This window comes from Pristis pectinata, chromosome 19 (assembly GCF_009764475.1).
Source record: "Pristis pectinata isolate sPriPec2 chromosome 19, sPriPec2.1.pri, whole genome shotgun sequence".
Lineage (NCBI taxonomy): Eukaryota > Metazoa > Chordata > Chondrichthyes > Rhinopristiformes > Pristidae > Pristis > Pristis pectinata.
The window spans coordinates 4,958,329-4,983,274 of record NC_067423.1 but is presented as its reverse complement, the minus strand read 5'-3'; the positions used below and the strand labels follow the sequence as shown (position 1 = coordinate 4,983,274).

Here is a 24,946-nt window from a genome sequence, read left to right as displayed (position 1 = left end):
GGTAGTACAAGGGAAAACAATAACAGAATGCAGAATAAAGCATTACAGTTACAGAGAAAGTACAGTGCAGGCAGACAATAAGGTGCAAGGTCATGACAGGGTAAATTGTGAGGTCAAGATCCATCTTATCATTACTAGGGGTCTGTTCAATGGTCTTATAACAGCAGGATAGAAGCTGTCCTTGAGCCTGGTGGTACGTGCTTTCAGGCTTTTGTATCTTCTGCCAGATGGGAGGGGGGAGAAGAGAGAATGTCCGGGCTGGATGGAGTCTTTGATCACGTTGGCTGCTTTACTGAGGCAGCGAGAAGTGAGTCTATGGAAGGGATGCTGGTCTCTGTGATGTGCTGAGCTGTGTCCACAAATCTCCACAGTTTCTTACGGTCATGGGCAGAGCAATTTAATTAATTTGGTCTGAACTTCCTACTTTCATAAAGGCTAAATGTTGTAATGGAGAGAACCCAAGAATATTAGTGACTAATTTAGTCCTTGTTTTATAAGGTGCGAATCCTCATTTCCTACCTTCAATCTCATGCTCATGATCTTTGGTGGGTGCACAGTTGGGGGGACCTCCCTCTTAGTTCAATTGACAGTTCCTGGTTGCTCCTAGCCGATGAGACTGATTGCTCTGGCTCTCTACCTCTCTTTCTGGTCTTCAAGGTAGCTCTGGTGAAAGAGCACACAATGCCTGTAGCTACACAAACCCATAGCAGCAACCAGTATGCATAGCTTTATCTAAGTTCCTTCTATTTTTGTACAATGTTTATTTATTTGTGCTCCTATCGGGAGAAAAAAGCGCAACAAACTGCAGAGAGTTGTGGACACAGCCCAGCGCGTCACGGAAACCAGCCTCCCCTCCTTGGACTCTGTCTTTACCTCTCGCTGCCTTGGTGAAGCAGCCAGCATAAAGACCCCACCCACCCGGGTCATTCTCTCTTCTCTCCTCTTCCATCAGGTAGAAGATACAGGAGCCTGGAAGCGTGTACCACCAGGCTTAAGGCCAGCTTCTATCCCACTGTGATAAGACTATTGAACTGTTCCCCTATACGATGAGATGGACTCTGACCTCATGATCTACCTTGTTGTGACCTTGCACCTTATTGCACTGCACTTTCTCTGTAGCTGTGACACTTTACTCTGTACTGTTATTGTTTTTACCTGTACTACATCAATGCACTCTGTACTAACTCAATGTAACTGCACTGTGTGATGAATTGACCTGTACGATCGGTTTGTAAGACAAATTTTTCACTGGACCTCGGTACAAGTGACAATAATAAACCAATACCAATACCAAAATTTTAGTTGAATCATGATATTGGGGAATCCCAGCATCTTATTAATGACTTAATTAAAGATATGGGTAATGGTTTTTACAAGAGGATTGTTTTAAGATTGCCTGCTGTTTGTAAGGGGTCATTTCAGATCTAGAGGAAATGAAATAGGGGGTTACAAGAAGAAGTTGGGGGAATGGGGTAGAGAATAAAAAAAAATCAGTGATGACTGAATGGTGGAGCAGACTCGATGGGCCGAATGGCCTATTCTTGCTTATGATCTTATGACTAATCTTTTACTAACATGCTGCTTATTGCTTAGGTGACTTCCATTTTAATGGCAAGATGTGTGAAATGTGCTTTGTGTCTGAGAATTGCAAGCCTTACACTGACACCTTAACACAGTAGTGATTCTTTTTCACCGCTAAATGCTGTGCCTTTCTTTGAAGGTGAGGCCAAGTGGCTATTACAAAGTGCAGTGGTTATCCTCTTACCCCACGGATATGATGGTGCAGGCCCAGAACATTCCTCCTGTCGTTTAGAACGTTTCCTGCAGGTAATCCATAGTGGTAACTGCACTTTAAATACAGGACTTAATGAGACCAAGGCTGAATACATCAACCATGCACAATATTTTTAATTTTGCCGTATTTCCAAGCACAGTGGAAGATTATCAGAGAAGAACCAGAGTTTTCACATCAGTAGAGGGAACACTGACTGGTGTACCAGCTGTCTCCCTTCCCAAATGTTGCATGAATCCCATTTGATCCATTTTATAAGTCATTAATGAACCTTGCTGAGAATAAGCCGCAAATCTGGCAACCAGCTATCCAAAACCAACTTCTAAACGATTAGGTGGTGGCTTCTGTGATTGATTGACTTCATTGAACATTCCCACTAGTTTGCTCTGTCATTCACTTAGATCATTGGCTGACTTGCACATCACCGCCAGTTACCCATTTTTTTTCTTCTTCATATCCAATGACAACCAGATCTAAATTAAAAAGGTCTTGGTTTTTCATGTTTGTAAAAAAAAACTAAATTCTTATAATCCTTTGAGGAAAAATTGCCTCCAAATTTTGCGCCTGAGTGGTCTAGCTTAAAATTAAAGATATCTTTTTGTTCTTGAGTCCCCTGACTGAGTAGATTTGTTCACTGTACATAGAAGAGTATAGTACAGGAACAGGCCCTAACAGTGTATCGACCCTTTTCAACCCTACTCCCTATATATCGCTCCTCAATCTTCTGTACTCAAACTAATGTCAAATTTATGAACCCTTCACTCAGAATTTAGCCAGGTTTTGGGATCACACCTTTAGATCAGCGTTGCATGTACTCCAAGGCCTATATAATCCTTACAAGCCACCGTCCAAAATTAAATCAATTAATTAACTCTCCGACATTTACAACACTACACCAACGACCAACAATGCCTCGAAGGTTCTTAACTGGCTGTAGAAGACTGAGACATCCTGAAGGTATTTCAGTCCAAGATCCCTGCTTTTCCTTCCCCAGACTGATGGGTCTGTTTTGCTGTAGTTGGGTGTGGCGCTTCGAAGGAATTGCACGGTGGAGAACTTTCACCCACGCTTTGTGATTATCTCCTTTCCTCTACAGCTGTGCGACAGCAAGGAAGAAGGCGTGGATGGCGATAATGTAAATATGTCCGTTGTACACCCGACTACTCCATCACAGTACTTTCACTTACTGCGCCGACAGATGATTCGGAACTTTCGGAAACCCCTCATTGTGGCCTCTCCAAAAATGCTCCTGCGTCTCCCTGTGAGTACACACAACGTCTGGTCAGTGGCCACTATTAGCACTGAAAGTTTATGGATTTTATTCTGCAAATACTTTACACTTACTTTAAAAGCAAGCAGGAAACTCTTGCCCCGGAGCAGCACACAAAAAGATGGAGGAACTCAGCGGGTCAGGCAGCATCCGGTGGGGAGAAATGGACAGTTGACGTTTCGGGTCGAGACCCTTCATCTGGTCTGAGTCCAGATCTCTGGAGTCCAGATAAAGGGTCTCGACCTGAAACGTCAACTGTCCATTTCCCTCCATAGATGCTGCCTGACCTACTTTTCGTGTGTTGCTACCGATTCCAATATCTGCAATATTTTGTGTCTCAACTCTTCCCCTAGAGCCCAATGTGAAGTGGTTTATTATTGCCATGTTTACCGAGATACAGTGAAAAACTTTGCTTTGCATGCCATCCACACAGATCATTTATCACATACATCAAAGTCGTACAAGGGAAAACAATAACAGCATGCAGAATATCTTGTTACAGTTACAGAGAGAGTGCAGTGCAGGCAGACAATAAGGTGCAAGGTGATTGTGAGGTCAAGAGTCCATCTTATTGTACTAGGCGACCATTCAATAGTCTTATAATAGCGGGATAGGAGCTGTCCTTGAGCCTTGGTGGTACATGCTTTTTTAGGCTTTTGTATCTTCTGCCATCATATACAGTGATGGTGCTTGGAGCTGATGTTTTAAGTGGTATCATTTTTGCGGACATAGAGTCAAGTCAAGTTGAGTTTATTGTCATGTGCACAAGTACGGTGAGGTACAGGTAAAGTGAAAAACTTGCAGCATCACAGGCACGTAGGTACAGACAACACACAGAACACAAGTTGTACATAAATTATACATAAATCATACAAGGCAGTTTTTAAAAAAACTGTGCAAAACAAGATATTAGTTAAAAAAAAATACGATGTCTCTAAGTCCATAGTAGTACAAGAGGTGGTCCGTAGTGTTCTGTTGTGTCATAGAGTCATACAGCACAGAAGCAGGCCCTTTGGCCCAACTCGTCCACATGACAACTAGGATGCCCATCTAAGCTAGTCCCATTTGCCATGTGTGGTCCATATCCCTCTAAACCTTTCCTAATTGTCATTGCAGTTTTTTGCATTTAATTATTCTGAGCTCAAAAGATTTTTCTAAATTCAATTCCTTAGTTGATTTTTAAATAGTTTTTGAAACAGTCAAAGTTCTTGAAAGGAATAAAAGCCGACAAAAGCTGCGAACATGAGTTAGCCAGCTGTTAAACTTTCACAGATGTTTGATGGGTGATGCTTGTTCTGGCTCATATAATAAGCATCACAGTTTTTTGTTTAACTTGACTGATTGGTGTGGGAGTTTTTACACTATCCAGGCCACTTGTATCCTTTTAATCCAAAACCCTAAAAAAAAGTGCATTCTCTGATTATTTATTTAATTTGCTATTTGAAGTGTCTTTTACGGTCTACAAAGTGTCTGCTATGTTTGCTTCCTAAACATGTGATTGTAGTTCAATAGTTACCGGCATTGAAACAGTTGGTAGGATCCTAAGGCCACAAACGGCATTGTATAAATACGTTACCTCTCTGCATTATCTCCACATCTTATTTTTCTTTGTAAACTTCCTATCACAAACATATCCTTTGGTTATGACAGTCAGCCAGGGAAATCGAAGTTCTCAAGTTCTGGAGTGGCAGGTTGCAACACAGAAGACAAGAGGTTGGAACCAGAAAGTGACTGACCCTGAGGCACTGAATTGTAATGAAAATCCGACAGGTTTGCCAGAAGATTTCAGGAAACGGAACTACAACTGGATGTTCTGTTGCTGTCTGACTGTACATCATTGTTCCTAGAATGCTTGATATTTACTGCTCCCTGAAGTTACATATTGAGGAAACTGAGGACATTTCTCTCTGGGTAGAAATGTCTGATACTAGAGGATATGCATTTAAGGTGTGAGGGGGAAAGTCTTTTACACAGAGTAGTGGGTGCTTGGAACAGGCTGCCGAGGGGAGTGGTGGAAGCAGATACAATAGTGGTGTTTAAGAGGCTTTTAGACAGACACACGAATATGCAGGGAATGGAGGGATATGGATCACATGCAGGCAGAAGGGATTTAGTTTAATTTGGCATCACACTCAGCACAGATATTGTGGGCCGAAGGGCCTGTTCCTGTGCTACTGGTCTGTGTTCTCTGAGGATGGTGCAGGAAAGTGACACCTGAGCTACAAGGTCAGGATCAGAGGTCTCTATTAATTTCTGCAGTACTTTATTTAATTAATTCTATTTGTAATAAAGCTAGTTTTATCAACCTTAACTTTCACTCTTTTTCTCTTTCTGCAGGCTGCAGTCTCTGGCCTGGATGAGATGGCACCTGGAACCACATTTAAACCCGTCATAGGAGATTCATCTGTGGATCCAAGAAAGTAATTTGTTTTCTCCATGCAAAGCTGTTGCAAATCTATTTTAAGATAAGATATCTTTATTAATCACATGTACATCAAAACACACAGTGAAATGCATCTTTTGCCTTGAGTGTTCTGGGGGCAGCCCGCAAGTGTCGCCACACTTGCGGCGCCAACATAGCATGCCCACAACTTCCTAACCTGTATGTCTTTGGAATGAAACCGGAGCACCCGGAGGAAACCCACGCAGACACAGGGAGAACGTACAAACCCCTTACAGACAGCGGCCGGAATTGAACCCGGGTTGCTGGCACTGTAAAGCGTTACGCTCTTTGAATACACACGTGTTTTACTGTGAGTGTATTGCATGATCTATTGAAAGTGTAAAGGAAAACAGTAGAACCACCTGTTTGACAAACCTTTATGTTTAAATATCTCTGTCATTTCTGTTTATTTGATTCCTCAGGGCTTTTCATTACTTTAATTGAGTTATTTAAATGAGAAGTTACATTGTACAGGGTATTCACATGTTGTCACTGAGATCTCAGGCAAAAAATAATGATATGGTAGGGGCTGATATTTGCATTCGGATACACTTTGTTTGCTCACAATGAATCAGTGTTATCTCTTGCCTAAGAAATCCTGGTGACGTGCTATGAAGATGCAGTATATTGACTCCCTGTAGTCAATGCTGCTTGCAGTCAAATGTCTTACACAATAGTTCTGTTGGTTCTGATGTGACCAGTGGCTCCCATGCAGTCTGTACCACAAGTGGAGCTTAGAAGAAGGGGTGTGTTTGAATTGTTGTGTACCAATTTGTGGCATATAGCATGCGAGGAATAGAAGATGATGTGTTGAAAGCTTTAAAAGCAGTTGGAAGTATAGAACCTCCTTGTGTTTACCATTTGTTTGACTTTGGCCTTTCTATGGCCATAGTATTGCATGCACTTTCAAATGAAAATTCATTTGAACATACCTTTCATGCATATATAAACTCAAAGCATCATTATCTTATTACTTTAACTTGTTCAAGTATGTGTTTTGACGGCCACCATTATTTTTTCTTTCTGTTGCACTTCAAGGCCACTTGAAATCTCTTTGCATTCCTTACGGGAAGGATGTGGAGACTGTGGAAAGGGTGCAGAAGAGGTTCACCAGGACGTTGCCTGGTTTAGAGGGTATAAGATATAAGGAAAAGTTGGACAAACTTGGGTTGTTCTCCCCAGAGTGTCCAAAGTGGTCAGTGAACTTCTGAATTGAAACTGTTTTATATAAAACGTTTCCCAGTTCTGATAGAAGGTTGGAGACTAAAGGGAATTTCTCAATTCCAGCATCTATTCTAAAAACAGAACACTGTAAGAATCATCATCCTGATCAGTCCTGATGAAGGGTCTCAACCTGAAACATCGACTGTCAGGATTTCCCTCCATAGATGCTGCCTGACCTGCTGAGTTCCTCCAGCATTTTGTGTGTGTTGCTCCAGAACCTTTTGTGTCTATGCTGTAAGAACTCAGCGGGGTAACTCACTGGCAATCTTTCCTGTTCCCTCTCATTCCTGATGCAGGGTCTCAACCCAAAACATCAACATTTTTGCTTCTGCAGATGCTGCCTGACCTGCTAAGTTCTTCCAGCAATTTGTTTTTTGTCCTGTTGAAAGGTTGTTGGCCGGAAACATTATTGCTACTTCTCTTTCCACAGATGCTGCCTGACCCATTGAGTTTCTTGACCTGGGATTGGCTCGCCTGCTGCAAAATGCTGCTTGCTTGACTGAAAGGCAAACCCATCAATCCAACTAATTGCAGGGTTGGGAACTTGCTAGGGTTAGAGACACCCACTAGAGACTTCAAACTTGTTGCTTCTTGGTTTTGCCTTTGATATTTTCTTTCCCCCTTTACCAACCCGTGTTACCCTCCCAGGCCTAATGTCTGGGATTGCACAACAGAATTCCCAAGGGCAGAGAAGCTCGTACGAAGGCAGACATTTTAAACAACTTAACACACAGCCTGATCACTGGATGACTGGGTCATCCAACATACTACTAACCTGGTGATCAATAAGTTTTTCATTGCCTTAAACTGAATCGTAATTTTGGCATTGTGCAGTTCTTGCAATGGGTATTTAACAAATTAAGGTTTGATGATATAATAGGTAACAGAATTCTGAACATATTAAAGATCACAGTGGCAGTATTTACCCCAAAACAATTTGCTTCTTCATCTTGGCACTTATTACTATGTTCACTTTACAGATAGTAGTGTAGATTTAATAATGAACTGTGTTCCTACAGTTGTCTTAATTGCTTTTTTAAAAATGATTTCTGATTTCAGTGTGACCCGGGTGGTGTTATGTTCCGGCAAACACTATTACACTCTGCTTAAGCACAGAGAGACGTTGGAAGCTGCATCGAACACGGCACTGGTCAGGGTGGAGGAGCTCTGCCCCTTCCCACTGGAACACCTTCAGCTGCAGATGGAGAGATTCAAAAATGCAAAAGGTCAGGACGCTTAAGAAATATCCCACTAACCTTGGACTGGTAACCAAGCACTGCAAACCAAGTTTATTTACAAACTTGAGTACATTTTTTACCTTGTGTGTGACTTAATTTCTTTTTCAGTTGGTGTATCCTTCACTGTATGTTTGTCTATTTCCTAAAAATGTCACGGGCTGGGTTGCCTACGGTGGTTTGACACCGTCTGTTTCAGCCGAGTGATGAGTTCAGCACGTGACCTGTGCAGGAACATCGACAGTCTTGGTCCTCATTTTAAATTGTCTCCTCTAATGCATTTTGAGCATCAGCACACTTGTCCATCCATTAAACTAAAGAGTTTCTCCAGTGTTACAGCCTGTAGCTTTTCTGATTAAACTTTTGGGTTGGGTTTGTGAGAATTAACCTTTTTGTTTCCGAAAGACATTAGCTGACCTGTATTGAATAGCAGTGGTTTTAAACTCTATTTGGAATGAACGTTGCGTATTGTAAGAGTCTGACCTGTGGTATTCAGAGTGCAATTGGGAATGTTGTCTGTTGCGCATTTGATGGAAATTGTGGTTCCACATATACATGGTGGAGGTTGAGGAAGACCTGATGGAAGTGTATAAAATTGAGGGGCTCGTCAGCGTCTTTTTCCCAGGGTAGAAGTGTCAAATACTACAGGGCATAAGTTTAAGGTGAGGAGGGAAAGTTTAATAGAGATTTGAGAAGCAAGTTTTTATTTACACAGAGTGGTGGGTGCCTGGAGCAGGCTGCCAGGGGTGGTGATGGAAGCCCTTGTGATAGTGGAGTTTAAGAGGCATTTATAGACAGGCACATGAACAGGCAGGGATATAGACCATGTGCAGGCAGAAGGGATTAGTTTAGTTTGGCATAATGTTCAGCGCAGACGTCATGAGCCGAAGGGGCTGTTCCTGTGCTGTATTGTCCTATGCTCTATGTCCGCCTCATTGCATGTTCCTGGTCCCATGATCAGTCATGATCGAATGGTGGAGCAGACTCGATGGGCCGAATGGCCTAGTTCTGCTCCAATGTCTTATGGTCCCATGTAACAGATATACACCTCTTCGTCTCCAGTCCTGACAGCCAATAGTTTGGCTGATCAAAAATTTTTGCCTGTCATTTTCTACACCAGCCTACTTTTGGGATCCTTTTCACATAACTCCACCGTAATGCAAAACCAGTGGCACCCCACTACGCCGGTCATCTGCGCCCATTGTTCAATGGCAGAGGGGACACATGCTCAAGAAAGGTTCCTGCTGGCCCTCTAGAGGAGGTTATAGAAATAAGAGACCAGATGGCGAGGATAAAATTTGTTACGAGCCAGCTTTTGGTGAAAATAGATAGGTTCATCGTCAAGTCAAGTTTATTGTCATGTGCACAAGTACGGTGAGGTACCGGTACAGTGAAACACTTGCTTGCCGCAGCATCACAGGCACGTAGGTACAGATAACACAGAACATAAATTATACAAGACAGTGAAGAGACAGGGGAAAAAAAGACATGATAAGACCTTGGTGCAAAAAAACAACACAATCAGAGATGAGTCCATTGCAGTGCAACTGAGATTTGTTATTTAAGTAGAAGTACAAATAAAAAAAAGGGAGGTGGAATATCTTTGCAGACTGAGGCCTTGCCTCTCGGATCATTGAATATCGAGAAGGCGGTTCCTCTTCATCAAGGTGTTCAGAAGTGGCCAGCTTCTCCCCACCCGTGACAAACAATAAACCTGTGATGCTTGTAGCAGACCTGGGGCTCGAGTGGTTCGTCAGTCGGTCGATTTTCCCCTAATAAAGGTACAGCCTTGTATGATGACACCTGGTTCTAAGGTCAGTAGTTGAACATTAGTGACGCTCTTGCCTGGAGCTTTCTCCATGGTCAGTCCAGTTGAAGGGTCTTGAACCGAAACGTCGACTGTCCATTTCCTTCCACAGATGCTGCCTGACCCACTGAGTTCCTCCAGCATCTTGTGTGTGTTTCTCCTTAATCCATGTTGTATTTCCCCCAGATATGACTTTTCCACTGTCATTCAGGTCCTAGCTGCCTGAATCCTAACACACCAGATCCTACTCGCTCTTGAATGTTGTACTTACTAACCTGCACTACTTCCTGCCTAACAAATTATAAATCTTCATTGACATCAATTTTTCTGTACCCCTCGATCCTTATAATCCTTTGAAGTACTTGCAATGCTCCCCATTTTCCTTGCCTCAATCTTGGACACCATTCTGAGGGCCATCCAGGCTCTGAAGTTGCGAGTTCTCTCATAGAAACATAGAACATAGAACAGTACAGCACAGTACAGGCCCTTTGGCCCACAATGTTGTGCTGACCTATGTAAACCTACTCCACGATCAATCTAACCCTTCCCTCCTACACAGCCCATAACCCTCCATTTTTCTTAGATCCATGTGCAGATCCAAGAGTCTTTTAAATGTTCCTATTATATCAGCCTCTGCCACCACCCCCAGCAGTGCGTTCCAGGTACCCACCACTCTCTGTGTAATTTAAAAAAAACTTACCTCTGACATCTCCCCTAAACTTTCCTCCAATCACCTTAAACGGATGTCTTCTGGTATTGGCCATTGCCGCCCTGGGAAAAAGGTGCTGGCTGTCCACTCTACCTATTCCTCTCATAATCTTGTACAGCTCTATTAAGTCACCTCTCATCCTGCATCACTCCAAAGAGAAAAGCCCTAGCTTGCTCAACCTTTCCTCATAAGACACATTCTCTAATCCAGGCAGCATCCTGGTAAATCTCCTCTGCACCCTTTCTAAAGCTTCCACATCCTTCTTATAATGAGGCAACCAGAACTGAACACGGTACTCCAAGTGTAATCTAACCAGAGTTTTGTAGAGCTGCAACATTGCCTTGCAGATCTTGAATTCAATCCCTTAAATAATGAAGGCCAGCACACCACACGCCTTCTTAACCACCCTACCAACTTGCGTGGCTACTTTGAGGGATCTATGGACTTGGGCCCCAAGATCCCTGTGTTCTTCCACACTGCTAAGAATCCTGCCATTAACCTTGTACTCCGCCTTCAAGTTCGATCTTCCAAAGTGTATCACTTCACACTTCTCTGGATTGAACTCCATCTGCCACTTCTCCGCCCAACTCTGCATCCTGTCTATATCCCGTTGTAACCCACAACAACCTTTTACACTAGCCACAGCACCTCCAACCTTCGTGTCATCTGCACACTTACTAACCCACCTCTCCACTTCCTCATCCAAGTCATTTATAAAAATCACAAAGAGCAGGGGTCCCAGAACAGATCCCTGCAGAACACCACTGGTCACCGACCTCCAGGCAGAATACTCTCCATCAACTACCGCCCTCTGCCTTCTGTGGGCAAGCTAATTCCAAATCCACACAGCCAAATCTCCATGGAGCCCATGCCTCATAATTTTCTGGATGAGCCTACCACTGGGAACCTTGTCAAATGCCTTACTAAAATCCATATACACCACATCCATCACTCTACCTTCGTCAATTTGTTTTGTCACCTCCTCAAAAAAACTCAGTTAGGCTCGTGAGGCACGACCTGCCCCTCACAAAGCGATGTTGACTATCCCAAATAAGACTATGCTTCTCCTCAAACCTCTTGGGCATACACTCCCTTTAAGATGCTTCTTTTAAACAACTTATTTTCAGCAGCTTTTAGTCACTATAATATATCCTTAAACAATGTGTAGATTTTTAATAAGGTCTCTATGAAGAACTGTAGGACGACTTTGACATTGTCCTGAAATCTACCTCGTTGTGACCCTTGCACGTTATTGTCTACCTGCACTTTCTCTGTAACTGCAACACTATGTACCTCATTTTTTTCTTTTTACAACCTTGATGTAATTATGTCTGGCATGATCAGTCTGGATGGCATTGCAAAACAAAAGCTTTTCACTGTAGCTTGGTACATGTGACAATAATGAACTAATTCCAATACATTGGAGACATAGTACAATTCAAACTGAGGCATGAGCTTCAATGGGATCCATCTGTATCTTCTAACAACTTGCTCCTAATATTGCCTCTTATTGCTTACTCATTTTTAATTCCTATCAGCCTGTGTTCCTATAACTGGAAACTGTGGTTACACACATTCACTGAAACATTAGTATAATATCATTGGAAATTGACCACAAATTAAATCTTTCAGAATTGGTTCAACAGTATTGCCCATCTTACATAATGTTATTGTTCCCTAGGCATTAGTTGCCATCGAGATTTGACCTGGAGAGTTTGGTAATTAATGAAAATTAATGGGATTTGAGGGATTTCTGTGCCAACCCTGAGTCATCTGAGTCTGAGGCAACCATGCACACAAACTTGGGCCACAAGGGTGCACGTGAAGCATTCTGCATGCAACAATTGGAGCCTTCCCTTGGACATATGCCAGAGTTAGTATCCGGGAGGTGTTCCCAAAGGCTGAGCCTCGACAGTGAATGTTGAAAGTGACCCTGGACCATTTTGTCTCTCCAGAAAGGATTTTTTTTCCTCTTCACTGACTGATATAATTTATGTTTTATGTGTCGTCTGTACCTACGTGCCTGTGATGCTGCCGCAAGCCAGATTTTCATTGTACCTGTACCTGGCCGTACTTGTGCACATGACAATAAACTTGACTTGACTATCAATTAGGAGGGGGAACAGTTGATGATTTTTTTTCTTCAGAGATATTAAGGCCAGATTTAACATTGCTTCTGCCAACTTGTCTTAAGATCATTTCATGCTAAACAGATTTGTGAGCACTTTATCTTCCTAATCTGTGGTTAAGTTGCATATTCAGCAACAATATTTAAGTTCTCTTTTTAAAAATTACTCTTGCATCTTGCAGCCTATCATATGGAATTAATTTTAACTCCGATAACCTTCTATCTGACCATTTGAAAATCCCTGACCAAGGTCCTGTTTCTCGTGCTCTCCTTTAAGTTGGATCTTGGGAAATTTGTGGAAAAAGTGAATTTAAAAAAAAATTGTTGGGTATGAATTGGGAGCAACATCCAATAGTCCGTATATTGGCTCGTCTGGCACTACCAAAGTACTGTGTGCCAGATTATTGGAGTTTTGCTGTGCTAATGATGGCAAAAGCAAAAAGTCTGAGGGGTCATGATATATACAGTAATGAATATTATAAATACTAAATTAGGAAATTACTTTTCAGACTTTATATGGAGTCAAGAAGAGCCACAGAACATGGGCCCATGGTTTTTTGTATCCCCCAGATTTGAAAAACAATTAGGATGCAAGGTAAGTCAACGTAAACTGTCAGGTTGTACTCCTATATTAATATTCCATAAGTAACTTTTCTGGACTTTGATAAGTTTTCTTTTGAACTTGTATTCTGTTTTATGTTCGACTTGTGGAACTTGAGTGTTCCATTCACATCGATGTGAAGGTAAATATTCCAGTTAATATATATGGTGGGTACGTTATAGATTGGTCTTTATGTAAAATAAGGTGTCTTTCATGACCTTAAGTCCTATGTGCTTTATAAACAAAATTCTTTTGAGGTGGTCAGTGTTGTAACACAGCAATGGATCTGCAAAGTAGGTTATTATCAAATGTCAAATTAGACTCAGAGTCGTACAGCACAGATACGTCCAAGCCCAATTGGTCCAGGTCAAGGTTGCCATCTAAGCTAGTCCCATTTGCCCATGTTTGGCCCATATCCCTCTAAACTTTCCTATCCATGGACCTGTCCAAGTGCCTTTTAAATGTTGTTAACGTACCTGCCTCAACCACTTCCTCTGACAGCTGGTTCCATATACTGACCACCCTTAGGTTGAAAATGTTGCCCCTTGGGTTCCTATTAAATCTCTCCCGTCTCACCTTAAACCTATGGCCTCTAGTTCCTGATCTCCCCAACTTTGGGGGGGGAAAGACTGTGCGCATTCACCCTATCTATGCCCCTCATGATTTTATACACCTCTATAAGATCACCCCTCATTCTCCTACACTCCAATTGTTATGGACTCAGTGAAAGTCCCTTTAAGATAGAGAGTGTGTGTGTATGTGTGTGTGGGGCGTGCTTACGTCAATAGAAGATAAAGGACGTAATGACGTTGTTGAAGAAGAAGAAGAAGAGAGAGAGAGAAGGGAGAGAGACACCAGCCTGCTTGTTTTTCTCTATCGATGGATGAGAAACAATAACTGTGTTTACCACTGAAATCCATGTATGGAAGTTGGAAGTAATCCGGTGGAGTTCACTTTGTTGCTGACCTGTAGAAGGAAACAGGTATTTGTGTGTGGACGACCACGGTTCGGATGCTTTTCGGGGTGAGGAAGTCACTACCGAGTAAACACTGAAGTGTCGTTTGGGTTCCATCGTGGAACATTTGGATTTCGTATGTACTCTCTCTATGTTTTTCTACATCTACATCTTATCTTCAGACAACGGTGATTGTTGAAGAAGCCCTTGCTCATGTTTCACCTTATGGCTTGCGGAACTGAACTTTAAGAACCATTCCGGAACTCGGAGTTTTGGACTTTGTCACACACACACACACACGACGAGTTTAGTTTTGGGGTTAACGTTCGAGGTTTAACATTCTTGAATTCTAACATACTAACATTTTTACTTTTATTTTACGTATTATCATAAGTAGTGATTAATAAAATAGTTTTTAACACTGAATCATGCTCAGTGTGTTTCTTTTGTTGCTGGTTTGTGACACAATGAAAAAAGTCCCAGCCTGCTCAACCTCTCTCCGTAAGATATCTTTATTAGTCACATGTACATCAAAACACACAGTGAAATGCATCCTTTGCATAGTGTGTTCTGGGGACAACCCACAAGTGTCGCCACGCTTCCGGTGCCAACATAGCATGCCCACAACTTCCTAACCCGTACGTCTTTGGAATGTGGGAGGAAACCGGAGCACCCGGAGGAAACCCATGCAGACACGGGGAGAATGTACAAACTCCTTACAGACAGCGGCCGGAATTGAACCGGGGTTGTTGGCGCTGTAATAGCGTTACGATAACCACTACCGTGCCTGCCCATAACTCAGTCCCTTGAATCCCAGCAACATCCTCATTAAGTCTCTCATAAAACTTTAGTTCTGATCGTTAACATTTGGAAGTTGGGGTGTTGGTGCCAAACTTTCCTGTAAATGTGTGGGACGTGGGCATTGGAAAGACCTGAAACTGGGGGTTGTTTAGAGCTTTCTCATTCAACTGCAACTTGCATTTGTTGAGTGTTACTTTAATAGGTTAAATCAAAAATGAACTATTGGATTACTTGTGGACAAAATGCAGTAGTATGTTTTAAATGTGTTTTTAGATTGGTTAACATTTAAAAAGTTTATTTGGGACTAAAGTTTTCTGATAACATCTTTAAAACCTTTTGTATTCTGCTGACAAAGGTAGTTTTGTGAAGGGCAGAAATCATAGGAGACTTGAGGTAAAACAGAGTGGGTATGTGACTGCACAGGGAGATGGGGGAAGGATGAGACCTGTGTCTGAGAGCACTGTGTTCATTAAGGAGTCAAGGTAATGACAGTGAATTGTAACTGGGGGTCCGTGTGATACACATGGACCCACGCTGAGAGCTGATGTAGCCAGGAGGTGAAAAGCAGATTAAAGAACCCACAATTTAAAAAATACGGTTAATTCAAGGCATAATACTTTCCAAATCTGGCAAAGAAAAAAGACAGGCCTGGTAATCTGGAGACACGAGACTGCAGATGCTGGAAACCTGGAGCAACAGGTAAAAAGCTGGAGGAACTCAGCGGATCAGGCAGCAGTTTAGATGAAGGGTCTCGGCCCAAAATCTCGACTGTCCACTTCCCTCCACAGATGCTGCCTGACCCGCTGAGTTCCTCCAGCTTTGTGTGTGTTGCTCCAGATTTCCAGCATCTGCAGTCTCGTGTCTCCAGATTACCAGGCCTGTCTTTTTCCTTTGCCAGATTTGGAAAGTATTATTGCCTTGAATTAACCGTATGTTGGAAATTGTGTGTTCTTTAATCTGCATTTCACCTCCCGGCTTTTTGTGTGTTGCTCCAGGCCTAGTAACCTTATCACACAATGCAATATTTGGTGTGCTGTGCATCAGAATTTTTTTTTAAATCCCTAACTGCATAAACTTGTCCCCCAGTGGAACCATTTCCTGAAATTAGATCCTGAAATTAGCATGTGTGGTGATGTCTAACAGCATAAAATAGTGACTTTAATGTCACTGGTGCTAGACTGTACCATGCACGAGACCTGTGAACAGTGTACCCCTTAAACACTGAAAGAGGTCTTAGCTGGAAATGCAAGGCCTGCCTCAGCATTGGTTAAAGAACCTTCCCTCGGCTGCATGTCTGTTGTGGATCACAGGCATGCAGTTTCTTCCATAGAAGTTTTCACAACCCCACCATCCCAGTCCCCAGCTCCCTTCCCCCATGATCTCTGCCATCTTCAGTGGTGGGAGATTGGGAAGCAAAGGGTTTTGTCTGAGCTTCGTTGCACAAAGCTGAATATGATGGCAGCGACTTAGAATATCGTGTACAGTTTTGGTCACTCTGTTATAGGAAAGATGTCATTAAACTGGAGAGAGTACAGCAAAGATTTATGAAGAAGCTGCCAGGACTCGACAGACTGAGTTATAGGGTTGGCCAGGCTGGGACTTTACTCCTTGGAATGTAGGAGGCTGAGGGCTGACCTTACAGAGGTGTATAAAATCATGAGGGGCACAGATAGGGTGAACGAAGGAAAGGGGAAGTTAAAACTAGAGAGCATAGGTTTAAGGTGAGAGGTGAAAGATTTAAAAGGGACCTGAGGGCAACTTCTCACAGAGGGTGGTGAGTATATGGAACGACCTGCCAGAGAAAGCAGTTGAGGCAAGTACATTAACAACATTCAAAAGACATTTAGACAAGTACATGGGTAGGAGGGGTTTAGAGGGATAGGACCCAAATACAGGCAGATGGGACTCGCTTGGTGGACACCATGGTCAGCATTGACAAGTTGGGCCGTAGGGTCTGTTTCCGTGCTGTGTGAGTCTATAACTCTTACCTGAGCCTTGTGTTTGATATATTGTCCCATCACTGGGTCTGTGCAAAGCTGGCATGGGACCCCATGGAGCACTGTTTTAACATGCTTCGGGAGCAACAGGCAATCTGCTGGAGGAACTCAGCAGATTGAGCAGCATCGGTGGGAGAATCTGGTTTGGCACTTGACAATTTCTGGGCCATGGTTATCATTACCAATTTAATTACCAAGTTAAAATGCTTTCTAGTTCTTCGGTTATATTGCTTGAGGCAGGATGGACACTTTTTTGATCTCTTAAACTTGCAAACTTTTTTTAAACAATATCCCGAATCAACTTAGTATTTCACGCAAGTATTATTTAGCAATCTTTTACTGTTCCCAATTCAGTGCAATAAACTTAACTCTTCTGATCTTTCCATTTTGTTTCTAGCTGAAATTGGTAAGTAGGCCAGCTCTTGCAGTACCTGCAGTTGGCATTGGCACTCTGCACCAGGAACAAAATCAAGACATCCTCACCAGAACCTTCTCCTAAAAGGATATTGTTAAAAATGTCTCCGCCCTGCTTGACTACTGAGAAGACCTGCAACTTAACTTAACTTCAAAACTATTATTACTTTGCCTAATTTTTTGTAAGTGCTTTGATTTTTATCAACAAGAATCATGACAATATTCTCTTCCATTGCGGTTAAAATAAGAATTAAGTACTACCTCATTTGTAAAGAGTGAGGCATGCAGAATGAATTGGACTGCTGAAAATGTGTTCTTGACATGTTCTGTATCTAGTTTCAAAGCAATTTTATGTTTCTTATCAAACTGAGTGGCTTCTGTACTCTATTTCTGGAGCGTAGGGTGCTGTGTTCCTCTGTTTTTCGGCCTGCAGTTCTGCAAGAGTGGTGCTGATCTGCTACTGAACAGCCAGAAACAAGGTGCAGAATATTCCACACACTTTGTGGAAATTCTTCATGTATTGTGTAGATTGACCTGTCACAGGTCAACATCCTTTTGTTTGGTAGGGAAGGTACAATAGTTATTTTGTAAAATGGTGAGAGACTCAAAGGGGAAGCAAAGTACAATGGTGCAATGCAACATGAACGCATTACAAAGTGCCAACTGCAGCTCGAGGCAGGTTCTTGAGCTTTCAGACTGCTGAGTCCTTTACTCCAATGGCCAATTGCAAGTCATTCAGTTTTCTTGGGCATGGATGAAAAATATCACCTACACTTGATGCTCTCCTCACTCCTGCATTATTATCTTTGCTCTTCCTCACAGACCTGCCTTCACAGCACGGTTACTGTGCAGGCAAAGGCCATTTCACCTCACAATCCAGCTTGCCCCACTGCACCACCCTCTCCCCTTCAAATGTTATCCTTTTGCCGCTCCTCTTTCAATGCTACAATTGAACCTGCCTTCACTGGTAGTTTACCTCCAGACACAAATCACTTACTGTGCAAAAGAAAAGTAAGTTACTTCACTTTTAGTTCTTTGGCCAATCACCTTCATTCTACGTTCCCGAGTCCTAGCTCCCTCTGCCCATTGGAAACATTCTCTCTGTCTCTTCTGCCTATAACCTTCATACAGTCATACAGCACAGAAACAGACCTTTCGGCCCAACTGGTCCATGCCAGCCAAGATGCCCATCTAAGCTAATCCCATTTGCCCGTGTTTAGCCCACATCCCGCTAAGCCTTTCCTATCCGTGTACCTGGCCAAATGTCTTTTAAATGTTGTTAATGTACCTGCCTCAACCACTTCCCCTGACAGCTCATTCCACATACTGACCACTCTCTGGATGGAAAAAATTGCCCCTCAAGTTTCTATTTAATCTCTCCCTTCTCACTTTAAACCTATGCCCTCTAGTTCTTGATTCCCCAACCCTGGGAAAAAGACAGTATTCACCCTGTCTATGCCCCTCATGATTTTATACACCTCCTGTAAGATCCCTCATTCTCCTACACTCCAATGAAAAAAGTCTCAACCTCTCTCCATAACTCAGACTCTCGAGTCCTGGTATCATCCTCGTAAATCCCTCCTGCATTCTGATTTAAAGAAAAACACACCTATACCAGATCTCCTTGCAACTTCCTCGGTTTCAAGGGAACACAAGCCACAAACTCTCCAATCTATCCACATGTCCATGGTCCTTCATTTTTTGGAACCAAACTGGTAAGTCTTTTTGGCACCCTCTTCGAAGAACTTACATCTTCCCTGAAGTGTGGTGCCCAGTGCCAGACGTGGTGTTCCAGTTGTCTAATAGTCATACAGCATGAAAACAGGCACTTTGGCCCAACTTGCCCATGCTGACCATGGTGCCCACCAAGCTGGTCCCATTTGCCCACATAGGGCCCATGTCCCTCCCAACCTTTCCTATCCATGTACATATCCAGATGTATTTTAAATGTGGTTATTGAACCTGCCTCAACCACTTTGGCAGCTCGTTCCCTTCTCTGCCCTTCAGTTCCCTTTTAAATCTCTCACCTTAAACATGTGCCCTCTAGTTTTTAGTTTCCCTTCCCTGGGAAAAAGACTGTGCGCTCACTCTACCTATGCCCCTCATTTTATACGTCTCTATAAGGCCACCCCTCAGTCTCCTACCTTCCAGAAAAATAAAGACCCAGCCTGCCCAACCTCTCCCTATAACTCAGGCCCTCGGGTCCTGGCAGCATCCTCGTAAATCTTCTCTGCACTCTTTCCAGTTTAATCATGTCTTTCCTACAATAATTGGCTGAACAATAGTTTTATAAAGGTTTATCATGACCCCTTTACTCTTGTACTCTGTCTCTATTTATAAAATCCAGGAGCCCATGTGCTTTTTTTTAAACAACTTTCATTCCATCCTACTTTCAACAAGCCATGCACCCCCACCCCCAGAGCTCTTTGTTCCCCTAATTCTTTTAGAATGGCTTTGGTCTCAGTGTCACTTCCCTCATGTACGCAGACGCCACCAGGCCAACTCCACTCTGGCCTCTTTCAACAACCCCAAACCCTGATTCTGTGAACCAACTACTTGTCCAACATACAGTGCTGGATGAGCATAGATATTGAGAAGATCAAAGCCCTTTCTTTGCTCCTCACCACAGACTGTATTTTGTGGTCACTCTCTGCCCCTTCCCCAGTACTTGTCTGAGGCCAAACCAGCCTGCTTACAACCGTGATGACATATTTCATGCTGTGATGTATCTCAAACCACATAACTGGATGATTAACAAGCTCACATTTCTGCCACTGTAGCCAGCTTCTGCTAACCTTTCCTAGATGATCTTGTTAGCTATAACAACCACTGTACCCCTCACCCTACCTTCTATAAACCTGAGGGACCCAAAACTCTGAGTCCCAACTCGTAACAAGTCCCATTTCACCAATCACTCTTGAGCACACAGCTATTATCTCCCGATCAACCAAAAACATGGTTTTTCCTAGAATGTAAATTTTTCATTACTGTTCTCAGAGTCTCGACTCGCTACCCACCATCTCTAATCTCTTCCAACTCAGAGTCACAAAGTTTACAGTCAAAGTCGAGTTTATTGTCAGATGCACAAGTCCATGTGTGCACAGGTGCAATGAAAAACTTACAATGCAGCAGCATCACAGGCACAGAGCATCAGATAAGCAGCATTCACAAATAAAACATAAATTATACACACAATTTTTTAACAAGAAAGAACACAATTAGAACCCAAAACAAAACAAAGTTCATTTTAGTGCAAACTGATCAAAGTGGTCATAGTGTTGCTAAACTGTAGTGATTAGAGTTTTGCCGGTTGGTTCAAGAATTGAATGGCTGGAGGGAAGTAGTTGTTCTTGAAGCGAAGGAGGCCATTTGCTGGCCAAAAAAATGGCCTTTGGGTTAATGCCTCTTCCATGCTCTTGGTGCTGCATGTATTTGCTCTTCACTACAAACCTCTCAGCTGTCTGCACTCCTTCACTTCTGGCCTCTGAAGTGACCCAGAGTATCAGCCAGTTGTACCATTTTCACTCTGTATAATCGGGGGAGGAATACAAACACCAGGCATTGACCTAAGCAACAGATTTGAACAAGGCAAAGTCACCCCCACCCCTTCCCTCGTCAACCTTGCAACATTCTCATAGCCAGCTGTAGACTGGTACCTGAATTGGGAGAGCTGTTTCGTCCCTTGGAACTTCTGCCCCTCAAAAGACATTATAGAGACAGATGGTCTTTTACAGTCATTCGGTAGTTTTCATCATTAGATGAATTGATTTTATCCCTAATTTATGACTTGAATTTAAACTCCAGCTTGGTAGAATTTAAACTGGGTCTCTGGTTTACTGTGGAGACACAAGAGACTGCCGTACTCACAGAATCAGACCCTACAATGTGACAGCCTCCTATCACCACCCCTGGGTAAGTCCTGTCACACTAAAGACAGACCCACCATAGGTGGGAGGGCCACAGTGGTGTACGGGTGAGTGTGGCCTTGGGAGTCCTCAACGTCAAATCCAGACCTCGGGAAGTCTCACATCAGGTTCAAATGTGAACACCATTTGTACGGTGAGCATGCGGGGGGAATCTTCAATATTTGTCACCGTGAACAGCATGATAACCACTGACTGAGCTGGCTGAGTTCCTGAAGGCTGGAGCTGCCTGACTGGGTCTGTGGCAGAAGGCAAGTGAACCAACACAAGGGATTCAACCTACTTAATCTCATTGTCACAAATCTACCTGTGGCTGAATCTGCTGTCTGTGATTGCATCGGCCAAAGTGACCAGAACAAAATCTCTGTGTCCATCATGCAAGAGTTATTTCCTCACACCTGTGAGGCAATGAAAACAGTACCATCTTTTACTGTGTCCTCATTCAGATAACTTAAACTATTTATATACGTATCCTGAATAAAAAAGTACTGTGGGTTGATCATCTTGCCTTTTATCTAATATGATTGTCTTTGTAGTGCATAAGCTTAACAAGTTAGTCGTACAACACGGAAACAGGCTCTTTCGTCCAACTAGTCCAGGCCGACCAAGATTGGTATTGGTTTATTATTGTCACTTGTACCGAGGTACGGTGGAAAAACTTGTGTTGCATACCGCTCGTACAGGTCAATTCATTACACAGTGCAGTTACATTGAGTTAGTACAGAGTGCATTGAGGAAGTACAGGTAAAAACAATAACAGTACAGAGTAAAGTGTCACAGCTACAGAGAAAGTGCAGCGCAATAAGGTGCAAGGTCACAACAAGGTAGATTGTGAGGTCAGAGTCCATCTCATTCGTAAGATGTCCATCTAAGCTAGACTCATTTGCTTGCATTTGGCCCACATCCCTCTAAACCTTTCCTGTCCATATACCTGTCCAAGTACCTTTTAAATGTTGTCAATGTACCTGCCTGAACCACTTCCTCTGGCAGTTTGTTCCACATACTGACCACCCTCTGGGTGAAAAAGTTGCCACTCAGATTCCTATTAAATCTTTCCCCTCTCACCTTAAACCTGTGCCCTCCAGTTCTTGATTCACCAACCCTGGGAAAAAGACTGTGTGCATTCACCCTATCTAGGCCCCTCATGGTTTTATACACCTCTATAAGGTCACCCCCTTAGTCTTCTATGCTCCAGTGAATAAAGTCCTAGTCTGCTCAACCTCTTTCCGTAACTCGGTTCCTCAAGTCCTGGCAATGTCCTCGTAAACCTTTCCTGCACGCTTTCCAACATAATGGCATCGATACTATGGCAGGGTGACCAAAACTGAACACAATACTCCAGCTGCAGCCTCAATGTCTAATGAAGTTTCAACTTGAGTGGAGCAAAGCATTAGCAGCACAGCTAGTAGAGCTGGTGCCTCGTGGCAGCAGAGACCTGGGTTCAGTCGTGACCTCAGGTGCTGTCCATGTGATCTGTGTTTCCACTGGGTGCTCCAGTTTCCTCCCACATCTCTAAGACTCATTGGTAGGTTAACTGGCCATTACAAATTGCCTTAAATGTGTAGGTGAGTGGTGGAATCTGGGGGAGTTGATGCACGACAGCTGTGGCAGGGTCTTCATGCCATTACTTCCTACAAGGAGAAACCTAACAGTGTAAATGACAGTGATGCTTCACTCCCGATGAGCTGAACGCTTTTTATGCACGCTTTGAAAGGGAGAATAACACTACACCTGTGCAAATCCCCACAGCATCTGGCAATCCTGTGATCTCTGTCCCGAAGGCCAATGCCAGAACATCCTTCAAGAGGCTGAACCCTCACAAGGCGTCAGGCCCCGATGGTGTACCTGGCAGGGTACAGAAAATCTGTGCTGACCAACTGGCTGGAGTGTTCAAGGACATCTTCAACCTCTCACTGCTGCAGTCGGAGGTTCCCACCTGCTTCAAAAGGGCATCAATCACACTGATGCCCAAGAAGAGCAGGGTGAGCTGCCTCAACAACTATTGCCTGGTAGTACTCACACCTACTGTGATGAAGTGCTTTGAGTGGTTGGTCATGGCCACAATATGGGAGGAAACGAGCACCCGGAGGAAACCCATGCAAACATGGGGAGAACATACAAACTCCTCACAGACAGTGGCCGGAATTGAACCCGGGTCACTGGCGCTGTAATAACTGTGCCTGCCCTTCACACTACCTAGCCTTTCTTTCTTCTACTTCCCTTCTTATCTCTCCGTACCTTTGACCCATCAGGTGGATCTGCTCTCCCCTCCTCCCCCACACCTGCCTATCACTGTCTCTTACCTGCATCGACCTATCACCACCCTGTGCCCACCCCACCTCCCCTCTTTTGTCCACCTATCACTGCTCTGCTTTTCCCTCCTATATATTGGGCTTCCCCTTTTCCTATCTTCAGTCCTGAAGAAGGGTCCTGACCCGAAGCGTTGACCGCCTGCTTTTCTCCACGGATGCTGCCTGGCCTGTTGAGTTCCTCCAGCATCATCGTGTTTTTCATCTCGATTCCAACATCTGCAGTCCTTTGTTTCCCCATCAATAGCATTAGTAAAGTACTGATCCCCTCAAGGATACCAGCCACCAGCACTGGAAGAAGCTTCCCAGGAAGGTCACATGGCACAAAGTCACTGGTGGGAGCAGCAGTCCCACCACTGGCGCTGCAGAAATATAAGCCGACTGGTGGGGAATTGAATCCTCCCACATTAGGTAATCCCCACCCCCTTCCCCATGACAACCCCCCCGACAATCTCCCCCTTCTTCAACACCACCCCCCTCATCCCCACAACCCCTCCCTTCCCTTCTACCCCCCTCCTCCTCCCCCCTCCTCCCCCCCTCCTCCTCCCCCTCCCCCCCCTCTCCCCTCCCCTCCCCCCTCCCCCTCCCTCCCCTCTCCCCCCCTCCCTCCCCTCTCCCCCCCTCCCCCACATCCCTCCCCCCTCCCCTCCCACCCCCTCCCCCCCTCTCCCCCCCCACCCCCTCCCCCCCTCCCCCCCTCTCCCCCCTCCCCCCCTCTCCCCCCTCCCCTCCCCCCCCTCTCCCCCCTCCCCTCCCCTCCCCCCCTCTCCCCCCTCCCCTCCCCTCCCCCCTCCCCCCTCCCCTCTCCCCCCCTCCCCCACATCCCTCCCCCCTCCCCTCCCACCCCCTCCCCCCCTCTCCCCCCCTCCCCCCCTCCCCCCCCCTCCCCCCCTCCCCTCCCACCCCCTCCCCCCCCTCTCCCCCCCTCCCCCCCTCCCTCCCCTCTCCCCCCCTCCCCCTCCCTCCCCTCTCCCCCCCTCCCCCTCCCTCGCCTCTCTCCCCCTCCCCCTCCCTCCCCCGCCTCTCTCCCCCTCCCCCTCCCTCCCCCTCCCCTCTCCCCCCTCCCCCCCCTCTCCCCTCTCCCCCCTCCCCCCCTCTCCCCCCCTCCCCCCTCCCCCCTCCCCCCTCCCCTCCTCCCCCTCCCCCCTCCCCTCTCCCCCCCTCCCCCCCTCCCCTCTCCCCCTCTACCCCCTCCCCCTCCCCCTCCTCTCCCCCCCTCCCCCTCCCCTCCCCCCTCCCCCTCCCCTCTCCCCTCCCCCTCCCCTCTCCCCTCCCCCTCCTCTCCCCCTCCCCCTCTCCCCCCTCCTCTCCCCCCTCCCCCCCTCCTCTCCCCCCTCC

The 24,946-nt window shown here is 44.7% G+C and overlaps 1 protein-coding gene across 3 annotated transcripts in view; it reads left to right on the top strand.

The window, feature by feature from the left end:
* Positions 1 to 21,788, top strand: part of dhtkd1 (dehydrogenase E1 and transketolase domain containing 1) — a 70,694-nt gene extending 48,906 nt beyond the window's left edge. For 2 of the 3 annotated variants that reach the window (XM_052033503.1, XM_052033502.1), the window contains 6 exons: positions 1,726 to 1,827; positions 2,889 to 3,053; positions 5,400 to 5,482; positions 7,789 to 7,955; positions 13,118 to 13,203; positions 17,360 to 21,788. In XM_052033503.1, coding sequence (XP_051889463.1) covers positions 1,726 to 1,827; positions 2,889 to 3,053; positions 5,400 to 5,482; positions 7,789 to 7,955; positions 13,118 to 13,203; positions 17,360 to 17,461 — 705 coding nt within the window. In that variant the 3' untranslated portion in view covers positions 17,462 to 21,788. Of the gene's footprint in view, positions 1 to 1,720; positions 1,828 to 2,888; positions 3,054 to 5,399; positions 5,483 to 7,788; positions 7,956 to 13,117; positions 13,204 to 17,359 lie in introns of all 3 variants that reach the window. The other variant, XM_052033501.1, reaches the window with a different exon arrangement.
* The last annotated feature ends 3,158 nt before the right edge of the window (positions 21,789 to 24,946 follow it).